We start from the raw sequence: 22,156 nt of genomic DNA, 5'->3' as shown, positions 1-22,156 counted from the left end.
CAGTGCTGTTGTTGCAGGGGTCTGGGAGCCTTTCTGTTGGTTCAGAAGCCCTGAAGAAGGATTTTTTTGTTGTATGTTTACAGAAATCCTAGGAGAGGGTTTTGCTAATGTTTTCAGGGGTTCTAGGACTGTTCTACAGACAGAGGATGAATTAGTGAAGAGACTGGCAATGTATCTTGTGGCCTTGCTAAGCCTTGTCTCCCCAGGAACTAAGATTGCTGAGAACTTGCCTCGTGTCAAGATGAAGAAAAGACCTCCATTTGGGTATTAAGTGCTGAGCTTAAACTTGATGTAACTCTGGGGTAGATTCAATTGTGATCCAGGGGTGGGGAACTTTTGACCTTTTTGTGTTCTGTGGTTGAACAAATGAATGTAGTTTACTTATGTTTGGAAACTAATCTCCATTTGAGAAGAGGGGCTTTGTGGTGAACTAAATGAAGGTATAGCCTAGGGGTGGAGAAGTATTAGAACAGAGACTTTGTAATTGATTGAATGATTGGAAGGTCCTGGGGTGGGGTAGTCCTTGGAGATTATTTAATCACACTTAGTAAATGCTGTATTTGGAATGATGTCATGTTTTGATCTTCTCTGTTCTTAATTTGTCACTGAAGAAAATGGAGAGCACCTATGCTGATCTTCTGAACCTTGGGAAGTTGCCTTTCCTTGGGCATTATATTACACCAGGTGGCACAGTGGGCAGAGCATTGGGCTTGGAATCAGGAAGACTCATCTTCATGAGTTCAAATCCTGCCTCAGACATTAGCTGTGCAACCCTGGGCAAGTCACTTCACCCTGTTTGCCTCAATTTCCTTATTTGTAAAATGAGCTGGAGAAGGAAATGGCGAGCCACTTGGGGATCTTTGCCAAGAAAACCTCAAATGGGGTCATGGACAGGCAGACACGACTGAAGCAATAAAGGGTTTCCTTGAGCCACCTGCCCTGAAGTGTAAGTCTAAGGTTTTAGCAATAGGATTCTTTCACATTTTGTTCCTTCAGTCTACAAATATCCACTAGGTTTTCCGGAGAGAGGTGAAACCTTTTCTCCCAGTTCTCCACACAGGCCAGCCTTGGACCTCACACTTTAAAGGGAAGATCTGACAAGGGCTTGTCACAGATGGGGGCATCCCGGATCCACACCCAACTCACATTGGCCAGAGCCAATGATTATCATCAAGAGGACCGATGTTAAGTTTCTGAGAGGACAAGATAAACAATGCTACTAAATGGAAGGTCTAGCTTCATTTGCATAGAACCTTAAAGCAATGACAACTGAAAATTATTAAGTGAAAAATAACTTACTACTGCATATAATACTGACGGGCATACATCTGCTGCCACCAGAGCATGTGCAGGGGGCTGAACGCTGGGTAGACGGGGAATCCGGCTGGAAGAGCTTGCCCAGGAAACTGATCCCCAACGTTTCTAAAAGAGAAAAGAGGGGAACAAATCTTAGGGTTTAAGCACAGGGAAGCAATGGTCTTAAAATTCTTCTCAAATAACACCTCAAAATGCAGCTATTTAGTTTCATCACATTTGAGTTATAAGGCACAATACAATACAAAATGCCCCTAGGTCTGAGTGACACCATCATCTGAACCCAACAATTTTAATGGAAACAGAAGAAAGTCCTTTTCTTAAGTGGTTAAGCTACATACTAATGACCCCAAACACCGTCATGGAAGTACAGAGGATGAGCTCTTTCCTCTTCAGCCATTGCCAGAGCTCCATTTAAAATCTGGAATGAAATTCCAATGCTTTTCAATTTGCTTTTATTGTCATCTCTTGTGCAGACAGCAGCCACACTTCCAAACACGTCTCCCCTCCCCCGACACCTGCTCAACAGGCTGTTCCTCCTCACAAAGACTTAAGCAAACCAAATAACGAGTCATTTGTGTCTAAATTCCCCATCCACACCCGCCCCCCAGCTCTGCAAAGGGGGCAGAGGGAGGCCCTGGGAACAGCCTCAGGCACTCTAAGTACACAGCAGGCAGTTTTCTTTTTTAAGAAATAACGTTATATGGATCGCTTTTGTCTGTACAAGGCTTCTCCTTGCCAATACATGCCTTCCCCCCCCCCGAATCTGCTTATGACAAAAATAAAAAGGAAAAATCCATCCCAACAAAACTGACACCAAAGAAATTGGACTCTCTGAGCAGAGCTCCCCCTACTGCAGAGGGCAAGGGAGATGCGTCCTACAAGGAAGCGCTTCTTCCTGGCCCACTGTGGCCCCTCATACCCTGTTGAGGCTTCCCTGGGCTCTCTGCGTGTCATCCTATCGGCTGGTTCTGATGGTCCGGGGGGATTTCATTATGTTCTCGGACAGCACCTGGTGCCCCTTCTTTTGCTGTATATCTCCAAGTGACCTCTCTCAAGCCCTTCTTCTTAGCAAGGGGAGCCCCAGGTCATTTGGATGAGAAAGGTCCCCAAAGACGATTTACTGCCGTTTGTAACAAATCTGATAGCAAACCACTGAGTCACCAGCTACTGAAAACCACACCACGGGTCTGTGTAAATGTGATGGTGAACTGAAGACAGATCAATGTTTACATCAGCAAGGACTCCAATGGTTTATGGATTCCCCAATTCTCTGAACCTAAAAATATGCTTTATTATTGCTCTAATAAAGTGCTGAGTGTGGCTCCCTCTGTGGAGGGGAGAAAGGGAAAGGAAAGAGAAGAGGAGGAGGAGGGGAATGGTGAACAGCTTCCGCTCTCTTGGTACCGCTGCTGGCCCCAAGGTAACCCCTGTCTCTACCCTCCCACCCTTCCTCAATGGAGGAGTAAGAACAGATTAACTGTGGAATGAACCCATGTTCTCATGCTGAGCTCCGCCCCCCCACGCCCCAGCCGCTCCTGACTGCAGCAAGGGCAATCTTAGCCATCACATCCATGGCAGAAAGCTAAGGCCAGAGTGGAGGGGGGATTGGCACAGTGGTGCGTTGCTGATGGAGCTGTCAATCAGTAAAAACGACTCAAGAGATGTGGAGTGATGCACCAAGAGACTAAAATGCCCATCCTGGCAGCTCTTATGAAACACCTGCTGTGTACTAGGCATACTACCATGTGCCAGGGATACATTTCCTTTTCTCCCAAAGCTCGCGGTCTAATGGAGAGGTAGTGTCCAAGCCGGAAGCACACAGGATCATCCACGAGGCGCAGCAGAGGGAGGGCCCAGGGGTGGAGGAGGAGACCAGGCAAGGCCACTCATAGACGCTAAGCCTAGAAACACGGGAGGGTGACGGCTAACCCAGCAGTGGCCCAGGAAGGGCGTTCTGTGAGAAGTGATGACGACAACGAGGACAGAGAAGCCGCAACAATTTACACAACCTGATGCAGAGTCAAGTCAGGAGCGCCAAGAACACAGCCACGGTGCATACAATGACAGCAACCGAGCAGCTGCACAGAAATACACCTGCCACACGGGGATCCAAAGAAGCCCAAGGAGAACACGGGCCCCCTCTTCCTCCCCTGCACTGATGGGAAGGCCCCTCACACTTTTGCACATATTTTTAGACTCTTTCAAAGTATTACTCAGTATTACCAATTATTTTCTGTTTCCTTTACTGTTATATGGGATGGCTCTGTGGGAGAGAAAGTGAGAAAACTGGGGAAATTTTGGTGATTTAAAAAACTCCCAAAGATAGCAATAAAAATATTTTTTTAAAAAGTTCAAGTCAGGCCATGGAAAATGGAAGGCAGTGCCCACGGCTTGGCATGAGTCTGCTGGTTGGCGCTGGCCTCGAGCCTCACCGTGACTGCAGACTGGCACATTCCCCAGGGTCTGAGGCCCAAGGCCCTTGGGGTTTCCTGTCAGATTACATGGGAAGCCAAGAGTGACCTGATGGAATGGGAATGTCCTCAGCAGGTGTTTCAATCAAGCGTCAGCCATTAAGAACAATTCAGTTTTCCATGTGCTTCCCAAGTACTGCTCTGCTGCAACACACTCAGATTAGCACAAACAAGAGATAGCTGCCTCCCTGAGTGCTTGTGAGGCCCAAACGAGATGATAGCTGTGTAGCACTTAGCATGGGGCCCGGCAAACAGTAGGCACCATATAAATGCTAACTGTTATTATCCTTAGGGAGCTTTCTCCTGCTTTGGTCTAAAGCCTGAGAATCTAAGGAAGTACCTGTCTTTGTACTTCATCTCTGACCAGGAACCCGTCAATCCTGGGTTTTAGGTTACAGCCCAGGAATAAAAAGTAGGGGCGGCTAGGTGGCGCAGTGAGTAAAGCGCCGGCCCCGGAGTCAGGAGGACCCGAGTTCAGTTCTGGCCTCAGACACTTAACACCCACACAAAAAAAAGTAGCCGTGTAACCTTGGGCAAGTTACTTAATCCCAACTGCCCTCCAAAAGGGAAAAAAAAAATAAGTTTTTAAAAAGCATTTATTAAGTGCTTATGATGTGCAAAGAAAGAATTGTGCTGAACTCTAAGGATACAAATGGGAAAGTAAAGCAGTCCTTGCTCTCCAGAACTCACACTCTACTGGAGGAGACAGCACCCCCAGACTTCAGCTGAGTCCTCGGGGCAGGGGGGTCCCGCATCATTCTGCTCACCTGCCTCCACTCCTGGGGTGCCACTGTTTGGCTGTGGTCCAGAACATCTTCTCTAGGTCGTAGGCACCTTCTGAGGATGATGGCTAGCAGAGGACCAGTGGTTGGGGTGCAAGGCCACATTCTGGAACAACTTGGGCTCCATGCCCCTAGGCAGTGGCTGCCCAGCAGTAATGTTGGTAATGGTGAAGGCTGGCCCTTCTCCAGGGAGGTTTCTCCCCCAAACACATATTGAGTACATGTAAGGGTATGGAGCACAGGCTAGAGGCAGAGGAACAGTCATGAAGGCACCATTATTCCCAAAGGCTTTGGGGTCAGGGCTCTGGACATTTTCCATGAGGGTTGGAGGGGAGCTGGTCGTCGAGGCGATGGAGGGGGTTTGACTCCAGTCTCTTGCTCAGGGATCCCTGTTACCTGCCAGGTACAGGTGGCTTATTTGCCTTTTCCACAGGGACTGCCTCGCAGGATGAGGGCAGAGTATATTCTTGTATTGCTTTTTAACCAGCTACTAACTTCCCAAATGTGCATCTGCCTTCAATGGAGAAAGGTGATGAAGCCACCAGGGGGACCCCTAATGAATTCTATTTCTGGCAGCATTCTTACAATGTTTCCTAGGTTCCTTCTGGAAGAAAAATGTGTGTCCATATATTAGATACATGCCTCAAGAAAGCAGCAGACTCTGGAAGGTGAGCGGCGCACAGAGGCAGGCCTGGAAGGCACAGCCGGCAGACGCAGGCCTGGAAGAGGCCTGATCAACTCAGAGGGCAAGTCGTCCCACCAACCACAAGGGCCACTACCAGGCCTATCACCAAAGGGCTGGGACTGGAAAGAGCAAGGTAAAAACCAAATGCAGGGACCCCCGTCTAGGACAGCAAACACTCCTGGGGCTACCACTTCATAGCCCAGAAATTTAAAAAAAAAAAAAAAAGGCCCTCTCAGGACCTCCAAAGACCAGGATGACAGAGTGAATGAACCTCACTTGCTCCAAACCACCCCCTCTGACCCTGAAAACATAGTAACTCTTGCCCCAGAGCAAAACCCTCAACAGTAAAGGCTTGGGATCCTAGAGGAAGGGCGTGGCTGGGCCCTGCCTCAAAATGGGTAGAAAGCAGACTACAAAGACAAAGACTCTGGAGTCCTACTGTCCTCAGAGGGAGGAACCAACCTCAGAGGGAGACAATGTGGACTCCACACCCAAAGCTGAAACATCAACAGGGAATGGGTGCCAAGCACAGAAAGCTCTCCTAAATGAGCTCAAAAGGAACTTTAAAAATTGAATGAGAGAGACACAAGACAAAAAGAATAATTCTCTCAAAACGAAAACAGCAGAATTAGAAAAACATTATAATGAGGAAAACATCTCTCTAAAAAGAAAAGTGTATGATATGGAAAAGGAGCTTCAAAACTTAACCAAGGAAAATGATTTGCTAAAAACCAGAATTAACCAAATGGAAACAAATAACTCTATGAGGAACCAAGAACTAGTCAAACAAAACAACAAGAATGAAAAATTAGAAAAAGAGGTAAAATACCTCAAAGAAAAAATAACTGACCTGGAAAACAGATCCAGGAGAGATAATCTGAGAATCATAGGCCTACCAAAAAAAAATGAGCCTGGACAACATTCTACAAGAGCTCGTTAAGGAAAACTGCCCTGAGATACTAGAACCTGAGGGTAAAATAGAAATCGAGAGAATCCACCGGACACCTGCTGAAAGAGATCCCAAACTGAAAAGTCCTCGAAATGTTGTGGCCAAACTCCAGAACTACCAGATAAAAGAGAAAATACTTCAAGTGGCCAGAAAGAAACAATTCAAATATCGAGTCCACAGTGAGGATTGCACGGGATTTGGCAGCCTCTACACTGAAAGACTGGAGGCAGTGGAATACAATTTTCCAGAAGGCAAAAGAGCTCGGGTTACAACCAAGGATCACATACCCAGCGAGACTGAGCATATTCTTCCAGGCAAAGAGATGGTCATTCAATGATATAATAGAGTTCCAATGATATAATAGACTTCTTGATAAAAAAGCCAGAACTCAATGGAAAATTCAACCTCCAATTACAAGTGACATAGAAAGGTAAACAAGGAGAACACACACACACCCTGCTATTTGATAAGAGCAAACTGGTTATAGACAAATAGAGGGTATGAGTATAAAATACACAAAATGACGATTTAAAAAATCTTATTGAGGGCTACAAAGGTACTGCAATGGAAGAAAGGGAATGGCTGAAGTGGAAAAGGGTAAATTTTGCCACTCATAGAGGCATAAAAACAGCATAGCAGAGGAAAAGAAGGGAGGGAGATGAGTGTTATATGAGCTTTTCCCTCATTGGTTCTGGTACAAGGAGGGAATAACAACCAGTTAAGCATAGGACTCTATGGAGATGAAACGCAAAAAGTATCATTTTAGAGGGCAAGAGGAGAGGGAGACGAACTTTGCATGAGATTTGTTCCTGTCACTCTTGGTTCGAAGAAGAAATAACATACTTCATTAAGTATAAAAATATCCTACAGGAAGCAGGAGGGGGAAAGGGTTACGAAAGGGGGGTGGGGGTGGTTTGTAGGGAGGGAAGAAGTAAGGGGAAAGGGGAGGAAAAGGGAGGGGGGCCGAAAAGGGAACACTGAGGGAGGCGGTGGTCAAAAGGAAAACTATTAAGGGGGGGGAAATATGAACATTAACAGGGGCGGGGATAGGATGGAGGGAAAGAAACAGATAACAATCATAACTGTAAATGTGAATGGAATGAACTCTCCCATAAAATGGAGACGGATAGCAGAATGGATTAGAAATCATAATCCTACAATATGCTGTTTACAAGAAACACATCTGAAACAGGGGTACACACAAGGTAAAGGTAAAAGGCTGGAGTAAAATATATCATGCCTCAGCTAAAGTAAAAAAAAAAGCAGGGGTAGCAATCCTTATCTCAGATAAAGCAAAAGCAAAAATTGACCTACTTAAAAGAGATAAGGAAGGAAACTATATCCTGTTAAAAGGCACCATTGAGAATGAAGCAATATCATTACTTAACATATATGCACCAAGTGGTGTAGCATCCAAATTCCTAGAGGAGAAGGTAAAGGAATTAGAGGAAGAAATAGATAGCAAAACTGTACTAGTGGGGGACCTTAATCTCCCCCTCTCTGAACTTGATAAATCCAACCTCAAAATAAACAAGAAAGAAGTTAAGGAGGTGAACAGGATTTTAGAGAGGATAGGTATGACAGATCTTTGGAGAACACTGAAGGGGATAAAAAGGAATTTACTTTCTTCTCTGTGGTTCATGGCACATACTCAAAAACTAACCATGTTCTAAGGCATAAAAACCTCACAATTCTATGCAGTAAGGAAGAAATATTAAATGCATCCTTCTCAGATCATGATGCAAAAAAAATTATATGCAATAAAGGGCCAGGGAAAGACAGACTAAAAACTAATTGGAAATTAAACAATTTAATCCTAAAGAATGAGTGGGTCAAACAAGAAATTATAGAAACAATCAGTAATTTCATTCAAGAGAATGATAATAATGAGACAACATACCAAAATCTGTGGGATGCATTAAAGGCAGTTCTTAGGGGAAGTTTTATATTCCTGAGTGCATACGTGATTAAATTAGAGAAAAGGGAGCTCAACGAATTGGGCATGCAATTAAAAAACCTAAAAAAGGACAAATTCAAAATCCCCAATTAAATACTAAATTAGAAATATTGAAGACAAAAGGAGAGATTAATAAAATTGAAATTAAGAAAACTACTGAATTAATAAATAAAACCAAGAGCTGGTTTTATGAAAAAACCAACAAAATTGATAGACCCTTAGTCAATATGATAAAAAAAGAAAGAAAACCAAATTATGAGTATCAAAAATGAAAAGGGTGAATCTACCTCCAATAAAGAGGAAATAAAAACAATAATTAGGAATTATTTTTTCCAATTGTATGCACATAAATTTGACAATCTTAGGGAAATGGATGAATATTTACAAACATACAAGTTGCCCAGATTAACTGAAGAGGAAGTAAATTACTTAAATAATCCCATCTCAGAAAAAGAAATTGAACAAGCCATCAGTCAGCTCTCTAGGAAAAAATCTCCAGGGCCAGATGGATTCACTAGTGAATTCTATCAAACATTTAAAGAACAATTGATTCCAATACTCTACAAACTATTTGGGAAAATTAGTGAAGAAGGAGTCCTACCAAATTCCTTTTATGACACAAATATGGTACTGATACCTAAATCAGGAAGAGATAAAACAGAGAAAGAAAATTATAGACCAATCTCCCTCATGAATATAGATGCAAAAATTCTAAATAAAATACTAGCAAAAAGACTACAGCAACTTATCTCAAGAATAATACACTTTGACCAGGTAGGATTTATTCCAGGAATGAAAGGATGGTTTAATATTAGGAAAACCATCAGTATAATCGATCATATCAACAATAAAACTAGCAGAAACCACATGATCATCTCAATAGATGCAGAAAAGGCTTTTGACAAAATACAACATCCATTCCTATTAAAAACATTAGAAAGTATAGGAATAAATGGAGCCTTCCTTAAAATAATAGGCAGCATCTATTTAAAGCCATCAGCAAGTATTATACGTAATGGGGAGAAGCTAGAAGCATTTCCCATAAGATCAGGGGTGTCATCCCTCTTATTAAATCTGGTACTAGAAATGTTAGCAGTAGCAATTAGAGAAGAAAAAGAAATCAAAGGAATCAAATTAGGCAAAGAAGAGGCCAAGCTATCACTCTTTGCAGATGATATGATGATATACTTAGAGAATCCTAGAGAATCAAGTAAAAAACTACTTGAGACAATAAATAAATTTGGCAAAGTTGCAGGATATAAAATAAACCCACAATAGTTCTTGGCATTCCTATATATTTCCAATGAAATTCAACAGCAAGAGATAGAAAGAGAAATCCCATTTAAAGTTACTGTAGACATTATAAAATATTTGGGAATCTACCTGCTAAAACAAACCCAGGACCTATATGACCACAACTACAAAACACTTTTCACACAAATAAAGTCAGATCTAACTAATTGGAAAAATATCAATTGCTTGTGGCTGGGTCGAGATAATATAATAAAAATGACAATTTTACCTAAATTAAATTATATATTTAGTGCCATACCAATTAATATAACAAAAAACTACCTTATAGAACTAGAAAAAATAGTTAACAAAATTCATTTGGAAGAATAAATGGTCCAGAATATCAAGGGAATTAATGAAAAGAAATGCCAGGGAAGGTGGACTAGCTATACCAGATTTCAATCTGTATTATAAAGCAGCAGTCATCAAAACTACTTGGTACTGGTTGAGGAATAGAGAAGTGGATCAATGGAATAGGTTAGGCACACGAGATTCAGAAGTCAACGACTATAGTAATCTATGGTTTGATAAACCCCCAGACCCTGGTTTTTGGGATAAGAATTCACTATCTGAAAAAAACTGCTGGGAAAACTGGAATAGAGTATGGCAGAAACTGGGCATAGACCATTATCTAACACCATATACCAAAATCAAATGGGTGCATGATCTAGGTATAAAGGTTGATACTGTGAGCAGTCTCATAAAACAAGGAACAGTTTACCTGTCAGACTTGTGGAGAGGGAAAGACTTTATGACTAAACAAGAATTAGAGAACATTATAAAATGTAAAATGGATAATTCTGACTATATGAAATTGAAAAGCTTCTGTACAAACAAAGCCAATATAACCAAGATTAAGAGGGAGGTGGGAAATTGGGAAAGAATCTTTACAACTTATGTCTCCGACAAAGGACTCATTTCTAAAATATACAGAGAACTGATTCAAATTTATAAGAATACAAGTCATTCCCCAATTGATAAATGGTCAAAGGATATGAACAGTTAATTTTCAGAGAAAGAAATTAAAGATATCTATAAGCACATGAAGAAATGCTCTAAATCACTATTGATTAGAGAAATGCAAATCAAAACAACTCTGAGGTACCACATCTCACCAGTCAGATTGGCTAAGATGACAAAGCAGTAAAACGACAAATGATGGAGAGGATGTGGGCAAATTGGAATACTAATGCATTGCTGGTGGAATTGTGAACTGATCCAGACTTTCTGGAGAGCAATTTGGAATTATGCCCAAAGGGCCATAAATAACTTCATATCAGGGCGGAGCCAAGATGGCGGAGTAGAAGCAGGACTTCCCTGTGGCTCCAGCTTCCACCTTCCCCAATACATGTAAAAAGGGGACTCTAAACAAACTTTGGAGCTGCAGAACCCACAAAATGACACAGAGAAGCTAACCTCCTGCTGAGGACAGCCTGGCAGGCCAGCAGGAATCCAGCACAGCGCTCTGGGAGGGGAGCCCAGCCCCAACCCGAGGCTTTAGCACCAGAACGGGTCTGACCAGCCTCCGGCCAGAGGGACTCCAAATCAGCAACAGCTGTGTTTGTTTCCAGAATTACAACACATAGATAAGAAGGACAAAGTGAGAGGTCAGTGCAGTCTGGACTTTGGTAAGTAAATGGGAGTGTTGAGACACTAGCACACCAGCTAGTGCCAGCTTGGGGTGGCAAGCTTCAGCTCCTGGCTGGCAGAGTGTAGGGGGACCAAGCACCAGTCTGAGGGGTAATCGCTCTTGCTTTAACCTGCTTGGATCTGGATTGCAGTCTAGGGTGGAGGTCCTGGGGTATGTGTCCAGCTTGCCAGAGCATGTGGAGGCCTCAGAGAGGGCACCCATCTAATACCCCTGGCAACTGAGAAAACCCCAGCGTTTGGGACAAAAGCTTCCCTGTCTGGTGGCACAGTCCTACTGTGGCAAAAAGCCCAGGGGTCAAGTGACTGAGGGGTGACATGACCAGGCAAAGGAAACAAAGCAGACAGAAGATTCCAGCAATAGCCTCCTATTTTGGGGACAAAAAGGAGCAAAGCATGGAACAGGAGGAATACAGTGAAGTCAGAACTCCTTCACCAAAAGCTTCAAAGGAAAATATGAGCTGGTTACAGGCCATAGAGGACCTTAAGAAGCAGATAAGAGAAGTGGAGGAAAAATTGGGAAGAGAAATGAGAACAATGCAAGCAAATTATGAAATGAGAGTTAACAGCCTGACTGAGGAAAATAACACTTTAAGAAACAGACTGACTCAAATGGCAAAAGAGGCTCAAAAAGGCAATGAGGAGAAGAATGCCCTAAAAAGCCAAATTTGCCAGATGGAAAAAGAATCTCAAAAGCTCAATGAGAAGAATCATTGCTTCCGAACTGGATTGGAGCAAATGGAAGCTAACTACTTTATGAGAAATCAAGATGCTGTTAAACAGATCCAAACAAATGAAAGAATAGAAGGCAATGTAAAATATCTCATGGGAAAAACCACTGACCTGGAAAATAGATCCAGGAGAGAGAGAATTTAAAAATTATAGGACTACCTGAAAGCCATGATCAAAGTAAGAATCTAGAAATCATGCTCCAGGAAGTTCTCAAAGAAAACTGCCCTGATGTTTTAGAACCAGAGGGCAAAATAGAGGTTGAAAGAATCCACCCATCACCTCCTGAAAAAGATCCCAAAAAGAAAACTCCTAGGAATATTATAGCCAGGTCCCGGAATTCCCAGATTAAGGAGAGAATATTACAAGCAGCCAGGAAGAAACAATTTGAATATTGTGGAAACACAATCATAAACCAGGATCTGGCAGCTTCTACACTGAGGGATCCAAGGGCTTGGAATGTGATATTCCGGAGGTCAAAGGAGCTGGGATTAAAACCAAGAGTCACCTACCCAGCAAAATTGAGTATCATGTTTCAGGGGAAAATATGGTCATTCCGTGAAATAGAGGACTTTCAAGCATTCTTGCTGAAAAAACCACAGTTGAACAGAAAATTTGACATTCAGATACAAGAAGCAAGAGAAGCATGAGAAGGTAAACAGGGAAAAGAAATCATAAGGAACTTATCAAAGTTGAACTATTAATATTCCTACATGGAAAAACAGTAATTGTAACTTATGAAACTTTTCTCAGTAGTTGAAGGGAATAGAAATATATATATATATATATATATATATATGTCTATATATGAGGGTATATGGGCATATAAATACATGTGAATGTGTGTATATATGTTTACATGTATACATAGAGGGCACAGGACCAATTTAACAGGAAGGGATGATACTTAAAAGGTGAAATTAAGAGGTGAGAGAGGAATATAATGAGAGGATATGGGGAGACACAGAATGGGGTAAACTATCTCATATAGAAGAGGCAAGGGAAAATGGTTACAATGGAGGGGAAGAATAGGAAGGCAAAAGGGAACGGGTCAACCTTATTCCCATTGAATTTGGCTTGGGGAGGTAATGAAATACACACTAAACAGGGTATCTCACCCTCCAGAAGAGTAGGGGGGAAGGGGATAAGAATGGGGAAGATGGAAGGGAGGGCAGGCTGGGGGGGAGGGAAGTTCAAAGCACTAACTTTTGAAAAGGGACGGGATCAAAGTAGAGAACAGAACAATTGGGAGGTGGGATAGGAGGGAGGGAAATACAGTCAGTCTTTTATAATATATCTACTATGTTATTGTTTTGCATTAGCCACACATGTACATCCTATACTGAACTGCTTATCTTCCCAGTAAGGGTGGGAGAGAAGGGAGGAAGGGAATGAATCTGGAATTCAAAGTTTTAAAATCAAATATTCAAATACATATATATACTATTATTAATACTATTTTACTATTGGGAATTTACTATTGGGAATACTATATTACTATTGGGAAATAAGATATACAGACACTGGGGCATAGAGATCCACTGGAAAAGTCGAAAGGGGTATGGGAGAAAATATGGAAGAGAACAGATTGGAGGAGGGGATATCCTGTGGGACTGCTGTTTTGGGGCAGTGGGTAGGGGAAAAACAGGGAGAAAATTTGTAACTCAAAATCTGGCAGAAACGAATGATGTAAATCAGAAGTTAATAAAGCATTTGAAAAAAAATAATAACTTCATATCCTTTGACCCAGCAATACCACTCCTGGGTTATATCCCAAAGAAATCATAGAAGTGGGAGATAGACCCATATGTACAAAAATATGTATAGCAGCTCTTTTTGTGGTGGCAAAGAATTGGAAATTCAGGGGGTGCCCATCAATTGGGGAATGGCCGAAAAAGTTATGGTATATGCATGTTATGGAATATTATTGTGCTATAAGAAATGAGGAGCAGATGGACTTCATATTTACCTGGAGACGCTTATACGAACTGATGCTGAGTGAGAAGAGTAGAGCCAGGAGGAATTTATACACAATTACAGACACAACGTATGTGTGATGACCAACTTTGATAGACTGGACTCTTCTCAGCAATGCAGTGATATAAGTCAATCCCAAAAGACTCATGATGGAGAGAAATGTGTACATCCAGAGAAAGAACCAGAAGGAACTGAGTTTATATCCAGGTGGAAGCAAAATACCTGATCTTTTTCCTTCTCTTATTTGGTTTTATGTCCTCTTTACCATTTTTCACTCCATCTGATACAATCCGTCTTTATAACCTGACCAATGTATAACGTGAAAGTATTTACAGATCCTATACTTGACTATATGCCGCCATGGAGGGGAGGGGAGAGAGGGGGACAAAATGTGAAACTCAAGGAATTGTGGAATTGAATCCTGTAAACTAAAAGGAAACAAATTAGTTTTTTAAAAAAATAAAAAAAAAAAAGCAGCAGACTGATCTACTATTATCAAGGCAACCAAGCAAAGCCAGTATTCCTCAATATACCGTCAAAGGAAATAGCTTTCAAAAAAAATTTTTTTAGAATGCTCCTAATCATCAATAATTAGAGAAATGTACAGTAAAGCAACTCTCAAGGTGCCACCTCACACTCATCAAATTGGCTAATATGACCAAAAAAAAAAAAAAAGGAAGATGACAGATGCTGGGAGGGGGCTGTGGGAAAACAGGTACACTCATACACAGCCGGTGGGGCAGTGGACTGGCCCAGACATTCTGGAGAGCAGCCTGCCCTGCATGTGATGAGCCTAGGCATAGACCCACCACACCCCAAAACAGCTGGAGCTACTCTTGTTGCAGCAAAGAGCTGCGAACCAAGGGGGCCCCATGAATTTGGGACTGACTGAACACCATGTTGCGCCATACAAGATGAAGAAGGGGGCTGTTTCAGAGAAACCAGGGAAGACTTGGATGAACTGATGCAGTGACGTGAACAGAACCAAGGGCATGACTGATACAATAACAATGTCAATAGCACACCTGGAGAAGTTTCAGATGCTGATCAGTGCAGTAACCGCCTGGATGCAGCGCCAGACTGACCTGACCCCCTCATGGAGGAGAGACAGACTCTAGATACAGATGGAGAAACGAGCTTCTGCACGTGGCCGATGAAGGAACTCATTTTGCTTACCCCTCTCTCGCTCTCTCTCTTTCAATATATAGCTGTCATGAGAAGCGTTTTCCCCTCTTTTTGAGGGGGGAAATGGGGTGGGAAAGAACAAATTCTTGTTAATTCGGGGAAAAAAACTGAAAAGGAAAAACTGGACCCCCAGAAGAGCTTATGTCCATCAGCGAATCCTCAGTCGGCCGCACTGACTCTTCCTCACCTCCTCGGCAACTCAGCTCTTCCCCAGCTCTGATGCACTTACCCAACACACAGGCAGGTCATCTCCTCCCTTTTGGGAAGAGCCTCCAAGGTGTCTCTCTCTGCTCCTATGGCAACTGGCTTGAATATCTGTGGGCACTTTTCTCCTTCCCCCCTCACAGGTCTTTATCATCTCCTGTCAGGTGCTCTCCAATCATACCAAGAGGTCATCCTTCCTAGGTCCACAGTTCACACATCTAATCCAGTTCTCAGACATCTGAACCAACTGGTCCCCTCTCATACCTACCCCTCTCTTCTGAAAGGCCAACAATCGCAACCACAATATCACTTACCCTGAGAATGTCAGATCTGAGAAGGCAAGAGATCTCTGGTCTTTTCTCTTAAGTCCAGACATGGCTGCCTTGGTGACCATGCCCAGAGCTGACAAATTCTCCTCTCCTTAGGAGCCCTGGATGTCTGCTCTTGGTGGCTCCCCTGGCCCCAGAGCAGATGCTTCATGCTCTGTAGGCCCACCTCCATCTTCTGTTGGATGAGCCTTTGGTCTATTAGAGGGCCGACACAGTGGGTAGATCTGGCTTTCTTCCCTTCCGTGGGCACATCCAGTGGCCCATCAAGTTCCTGACTTAGGGCACAAATTTGTCTGCTCTTAAGATTCTATCCATGGCTGCTTCTCCTGCTGCATTTACTTTTTTTTTTTTTTTTTAAAGCAATAGGGGTTAAGTAACTTGCTCAAGGTTACACGGCCAGTTATTTCTGGGTGTGGTGCTGAGTATCTGAGCCCGGATTTGATCCAGGTCATCCCGATACTGGAGCCGGTGCTCTTATTCGCTGAGCCACCTGGCCGCCCCTAAGCAATTGGGGTTAAGTAACTTGCTCAAGGTTACACGACCAGGTGTTTCTGGGTGGGTGCTAAGTGTCTAAGCCCAGGATTCAATCTCCAGGTCTTCTCAACACTGGAGTCGGTGCTCTTACTCGCTGTGCTACCTGGCCACCCCTGCATTTACTTTTAAGAGGAATAACCAACACAAGCAAAATGCAAGAAATGATGGTTCTGTTTGTAGACAGAATCCTGGTCCACACACATCCCCCAACTACTGCCCCCAAAACGGCAACTTGAGATCCAGTCCTGGTTTCTGGCAGATGGGGAAGGCAATTCTTCTTAGTGTTAGGTCCTCTTGGGTACAGGAAGTTACAGTGAACTTCTTGGGAGACTGTCCCCAAAGGTGCTCTCCTCAGGAAACAAATATTAGACAGGACAAGGGGCTGACACGTTTTCTGTCATCCATCTTGTCTGGGGGTTTTACCAGATTTGACAGGTAAACCATAAAATCATTCTCAAAGTATAATAATAATAATTTAGGTGCCTGAATAACTGTAAATAAACCACAAACATCATAAAGGGCTTATATCCACATCAGGTGCTCTCTGTCCTTGCCTTCCAAAGTAGGTGTGAAATGCTCAAGCATGAATGTGTGTGTGTGTGTGTGTGTGTGTGTGTGTGTGTGTGTGTGTAGGAACTGCAACATGAATTCACCTACTACGTCCAAGGCAGGCTGGCAGGGCACATGAAGAGCTAGTCTTGACGTGCCCTGGAGGCAGGTCCTGCCTATGGCACAACCAGGCTATGTACCCCTCAAGCCGCTATAACTAAGTTGGTGAAGAGATATGGTTCTGCCTTGGCAGATGGCATTGATTCACTTGGGAGCTCCCTACATAGCACACATTTAGATAGTCCTCTAGAACTTGAAAGGTGCATTTAAGGATCAAATGAGATAGTTGGAAAGCACTTAGCACAGTGCCTGGCATACAGTAGTAAATGCTTTGCTTCCTTCCTTCCTATTTCAGTGCTTCACAAATAGCATCTCATTTTACCCTCACACAAGGGAGAAGGCTGGCCCACAGTCAGTCAGGAAGCACCTGGGGCCAAACTTGAACTCAGGACTAGCAGACTCCAGGCCAGCTTTGGACACCGGCAGCCCCCAGAGACCTCCAACGGATTGTGCCAGAAGCAAACACAAGCACAGGGCCTTCGAGGTCCCTGGCCAGAGCGCGAAGTGCAACTGACCATCTCCCATCTCCCCCACTAACAGAAATTCCAACCAACCCAACGTCCAGGCTCACTTACCCTTGCACGACGTATGGGAACTGGAAGCTTTGCTCGGGATTGGCTGGTGCTTGTGGTGGGTTTCGGTGCCTCAGTCCTTCGGAGCCAGAACTGGCTGTGGGAGTCAGAGACTCTTGACTTGAAGACAGAGTTGATGATCCCGAATTATCTGAACTCTTAAAATACAATGTGAATTTTTTCAAGTAAGTTTGTTTCATAGCAATCCTAGGGATTACATCTGTACGTCACCAGTTCAAGTGATCCCATCATGTTACAACAGCTATGTCAGAGTGCTGAATGCACCCAAACAAGGTCTTCATCATGGATGTGGAGCTGGTGAAGGAGGAAGGCTCCTTCTATCAAGGGCTTTCACTCCAAAGAACTCTTTGTAACCAGTTCAATAAGGTCTGTCACTGGGGACATGAACCGGGGAGGGGCAGGGGCTGCTAACTGCCTGACCAACCACAGAACATCTGTCTGGGGGGGTCCCTCCCCACATCTGCTTGCAGCAGAAAACAGACAAGCGATGAAAGAAGATCTGATCACTGGGACATCCATCGAGCAGACACAAGGCAGGACAAATACACTGTGGCAGCACAGGGGCGTTTGGGAAGGTGGGAGAAGAGAAGGAGGGAGCCAGGGAGAGCCCCTCTGCGGGGTGTCTATGGCACCTTCAGGTGGTGGGGCTTCCCCAGGGAACAAAGGCCCTTCCTGCAAGCGGCATGTACCATCAGGGCATTAAGCTCTTGCCATCCGCCCTGCTGTTGCCTCCTCCCCTGGCTTTTCTTGCTCCAACATGTCTCAGTTCATCTATGTCTTTTCCTATGTCTCTGAACTCATCCTTAAAGCACGGGGATAATCCATGACATTCATGTACCCCACCCCATTAAGCCCATGATGGATGGGCATCTATACTGAAAACCAAGTGGATGCCTGGGGCCTGGGAGCAATGTGAATGTCATGGCAAAGCCAGGCCATGGACAGCACCTGTCCTGCGTGGCAGGAGCCTGGCATTCAGCAGTTAGGGAGTTAGTGGGTGGATGAAGGCCACAGGGTCTGAGTTAATAAAAGAGCAGGCAGTCAGGGTGGCTCCCCCAGCCCCTGACTATGGCAGCACTGAGAGGACCATTTTATCCATTTGTGTACAATGGTGGAGACAGTGGTCTCTACGAAAGCCCAGACACGGTCCTTTCCACAATCTTGACAAGGGCTGTCTTCACTGTTCAAAGACAGGAAGAAGGGGAGGTCCTCAAATAGAGTAGCTCCTCTGTTTGAGGAAGAAAGCTCCCTGACAAGAAGGAGCTCTTAGCCACTCAAAGTTGTTCTGGGGTGCACCCCCATGGCAAGGTGGAAGTACCACCGTGCTCAGACTCCAAAAGGGAAAATGGTCTTCTACAAGGTGTCAAGATTCATTCCGCCAACTAAAAGTCATTCTGAGCTGGGAAAAGTACAGCTGAAAATCTCGTCAAAGGGTCTGAATGAGAATGTAAAGACTGCTTAGCTCTGCGGGGCTCTGCTGCCTAGAGATCCATGGCCTGAATAAATAGGAGAAAAAGTTCCATGACTACTCAGAGGCCAGAAGACTTTCCACGAGGAGAGCAGACAGAGACTGCAAAGCTCTCCCAAGGAGCCATGCCTGTCCTGGTCATCAAGGTCCAGCCTGGCACAAGGATCAGAGCTAAGAAGGCTGCCAAATCTGCAGACCTTAGCCAAGTCACTTCCCCTCCTCAGGCCTCAGTCTCCTCATCTATAGGATGAAGGGACCGGATCAGTATCTCCACAGTACTTCACAGCTCCAGCTGCAGGGCCTACAGAGACCACTAGCTCTCAGAATACACTATTTCTGGGTCTGTCAGGACCAGGGCTTGGGGGCAGGGGAAGGAAAGGGAGGGGATCTGCTTCATCAATGAAGACAGTCACCAACCAAGAAGACAAAATAAAAGAACCAGGGGAAAAGGGTGGGGGACAGCAGCCTCTTTGGCATGTGTCTGCATGGGGCTGGGGTAGTTTGGTGGCAATTTAGGGAATTCTACCCTCTCCTCCATCCCCTTACTATGAGCAGGACAATGGGAGAGACATTGAGCTGGCAGGCCAGAAGCCAGCAGGACTGCAAGGGCTCTGGCAACCCCAATTTGGCCAATGTCCTCACATCCCCAGGAGTGCCTGAAAGACTCCCTTTATCTAATTCAGCCTCCGCACTTTCCAGAGCAGGAACTAAATTTTAGCCCAGGGGAAGGAATCAAGTCCAGGGTTCTCCCATCCCGGCTGCACCCTCCTGACATCTAAGGATGGCAGTCCAAGGGCCTGACTTATAAGGTACAAAAAGGCTTTAGACGGCCATGCCCAGGGTTAGGATGACAGAGACTGCAGATCTGCGCTACATAGCCCTAAAGATATCAAAGGATACAAAGTCTGGTCAAGGAGACAAAGCAAGTGTGGGAGGGGTACGTTGGGAGAAGGTGCCGGCCAGGCGGGGTGGACCCCAAATGGCTGGCTACCTAGCAAGCCAGAGTAACCCCTCATCCTGGAAGAGGTGGGGGAAGGAGAAGATCAGCTGCATATCTAAGAACGCAGGAGGGCAGTGACCACTCCTGGCATTGGACAGTGGTGGACCTGAGAAAGAAAGAGAAAAGCGCACTAGGTGAATGCTGTGCAGGAAAGCAAGGTAGCCGTGGGCAGTCTCTCCCTGAATGTCTATGCTGATGCTGCCCTGTAGGGAATGACCCTGGGGAGAGGCTGGGCTTTGGACTGCACTGGCAGCAGAATTCACCCAAGGTCAGCCCCTTGTCAGCCTTTCACCTTTCTCTTGGGGATGTCTATGCCAGAGGCCAGAGGCCAGAGGACCCTGACAAGTGACAGGCCAAGATTCAGATGCGCTAATGGTGCTCATTAAAATGAGAGGACTAATTTCCGAAGACTCGTGACTCACGATGGAAAATGCTATCTGCATCCAGAGGCAGAACTGTGGAGCCTGCATGCAGATCGGAGCAGACTCTTGGCTCTTTATTTTCCCTTTCTCATGGTTTTCTTTTGTGATTCTTCTTTCACAATATGACTGATGTGGAAATATGTTTAATATGATTATACGTGTATAACCTATATCAGAATGCAACCCCGCCGTCTTGGGGAGAGGAGGAAAATTTGGTACTCAAAATCTTATAAAAGTGAATGTTGAAAACTAAAAAAAAAAAAATAAAGACAACTTCTAAGTAGCTGGTGAAGGCCTGGGGAAAAAATAAAACGAGGTAACTACCTGGGGGAACGAACAGAAATGTCCCTGCACTGAGGCAGGGCAGGCCCGTTTGGGGTCAGGCCAACTCCTCTCCTCCTCCCAAGTGAGAAGCTCTGAAGTAACAATCAATGCCCTACTTCTCTCAGATTTTGTGACAACAATCCTACTCCCAAAACTCCCAAAAAACTGTGTAAATCTGGTTTTAATCAAAGCAAATTAAAACTAATTTTGGTTTAGGAATTTCATTACGCTCTCTAATCTAAAACAATTTTGGCACCATAAAACCAGAGACTGGAACAACCCAGCCTAAGGTCATTAGGGCACAGAGTGGCCCTTCCAGGGGAAGCCTGGCAGCAGAGGGTATTCACAGCCAACACCTACTATGGCTGGGTACAAACACTGCCCTTCTAAGGACAAGGGAGGTTAACATTAAAAAGTAAATCCAAGCCCTTGGATACCCCCCAAATCAGCATCTGATAAAGTAAAATATTAGACAAGCGCCTGAAAATTAACCACCTGTCATGAACCAAGAGCTCTCTCACTCTCCCTAGGGCGTGGAGGACGCAGAGCCCGTAGGCTCTTTCACCTTGGGGCTCCTGCATGAGCCAGTCAGGCTCCTCAGGGGATCCCCAGCTGAGTAAACATTTATTGAGCTCCCAAGACTGCGGTAGGTCCCAGGGATGTGAAGACAAGATAAATAAGGGGCCCTGCCCTCACAGCACTTAAGCTCTCTTAGGGGACAATAGCAGGTCCAGAGACAAGTATACAGTGAGTGAATACCAAGGAATTGGGGGGGGGGGATGAGCACTCCTGACCAATGAGGGAGGTGAGGAAAAACTTCTTCTAGGACGTGTCCCCAAGCTGTGCTGGGAAGGGTTGCCCAGGGTCCAATTCCATTTGAAAACCAAGAGGCTTCTTTCCTCCCCACCCCCCACGCTCGCCCCACCCCCACCAGTCAAACACTCACATAACTGCTGATGGAGGTCAACGCTTCCTCACTGCCTCTCCGGCTGCTGAGCTGTGGGGAACTGGGAGGAGTCCGAGAAGCACAGACTAGATGGACCATATGATATTCATCTTGCTAAAATGAAATAAAGTGGAGATCACCAAGCAATCCTCAGAAGCCTGCTGTCCAAGAGGTGGGCGGTCAGGCAAGAGTAGCCGAGTGAGTGAAGCGGCGCTTCCTGCCTTCCTTCCTAGGCTCTCCCTCTGCATCGCAGGCCCTGCTCTTCTGAACCTGAAGAGAGCTTAAACCCTAAACCCAGAGGCTCCAAACGGGCCGTGGCTTCCCATCCCATACAGCTGCAAAGCACACGCTGCTGCCTGCTGGGGTTTCACCATCAGAAACACTTCCAGACCTCGAAAATCAAAGCTGGCATCCTGTCACTTTGGGGGGCATGCACATTCCAGTCATGCAAGCAATGCATGTCAACTATAATTAGGAAAGAAGTGCAAATGATCTCTGTTTAAATGGCCTTCCCTGGGCCTTAGCCAGCGGCAGGTCACTTGGAGACAGTGGCTGCCACGAACTTTCACTGGAAAGCTGTTTGGTATAAAACTGTTACTTGGATATAGCACTCAAAAGTATTCAAAGGCCCCTGTATCTTTCCCCTCACTTGAATGGGGGAAAAAAATCTAGAAA

At 44.7% G+C, this 22,156-nt stretch overlaps 1 protein-coding gene across 2 annotated transcripts in view; it reads right to left on the bottom strand.

Annotated features, from left to right (window-relative positions):
* HERPUD2 (HERPUD family member 2) overlaps positions 1–22,156 on the bottom strand; it is a 46,810-nt gene that overhangs the window by 13,652 nt on the left and 11,002 nt on the right. For both annotated transcript variants that reach the window (XM_069084418.1, XM_069084417.1), the window contains exons 3-5: positions 21,482–21,595; positions 17,304–17,458; positions 1,300–1,422 (exon numbers count right to left, since the gene is read on the bottom strand). In XM_069084418.1, the coding sequence (XP_068940519.1) occupies positions 1,300–1,422; positions 17,304–17,458; positions 21,482–21,595 (392 nt within the window). The remainder of the gene's footprint in view (positions 1–1,299; positions 1,423–17,303; positions 17,459–21,481; positions 21,596–22,156) is intronic.

The sequence above is a fragment of the Petaurus breviceps genome, unplaced genomic scaffold (genome assembly GCF_028583685.1).
Source record: "Petaurus breviceps papuanus isolate PSGF00001 unplaced genomic scaffold, PetGlider_PUasm1.0 174, whole genome shotgun sequence".
NCBI classification, from domain to species: Eukaryota; Metazoa; Chordata; class Mammalia; order Diprotodontia; family Petauridae; genus Petaurus; species Petaurus breviceps.
This window is presented reverse-complemented; position numbering and strand designations above follow the sequence as displayed.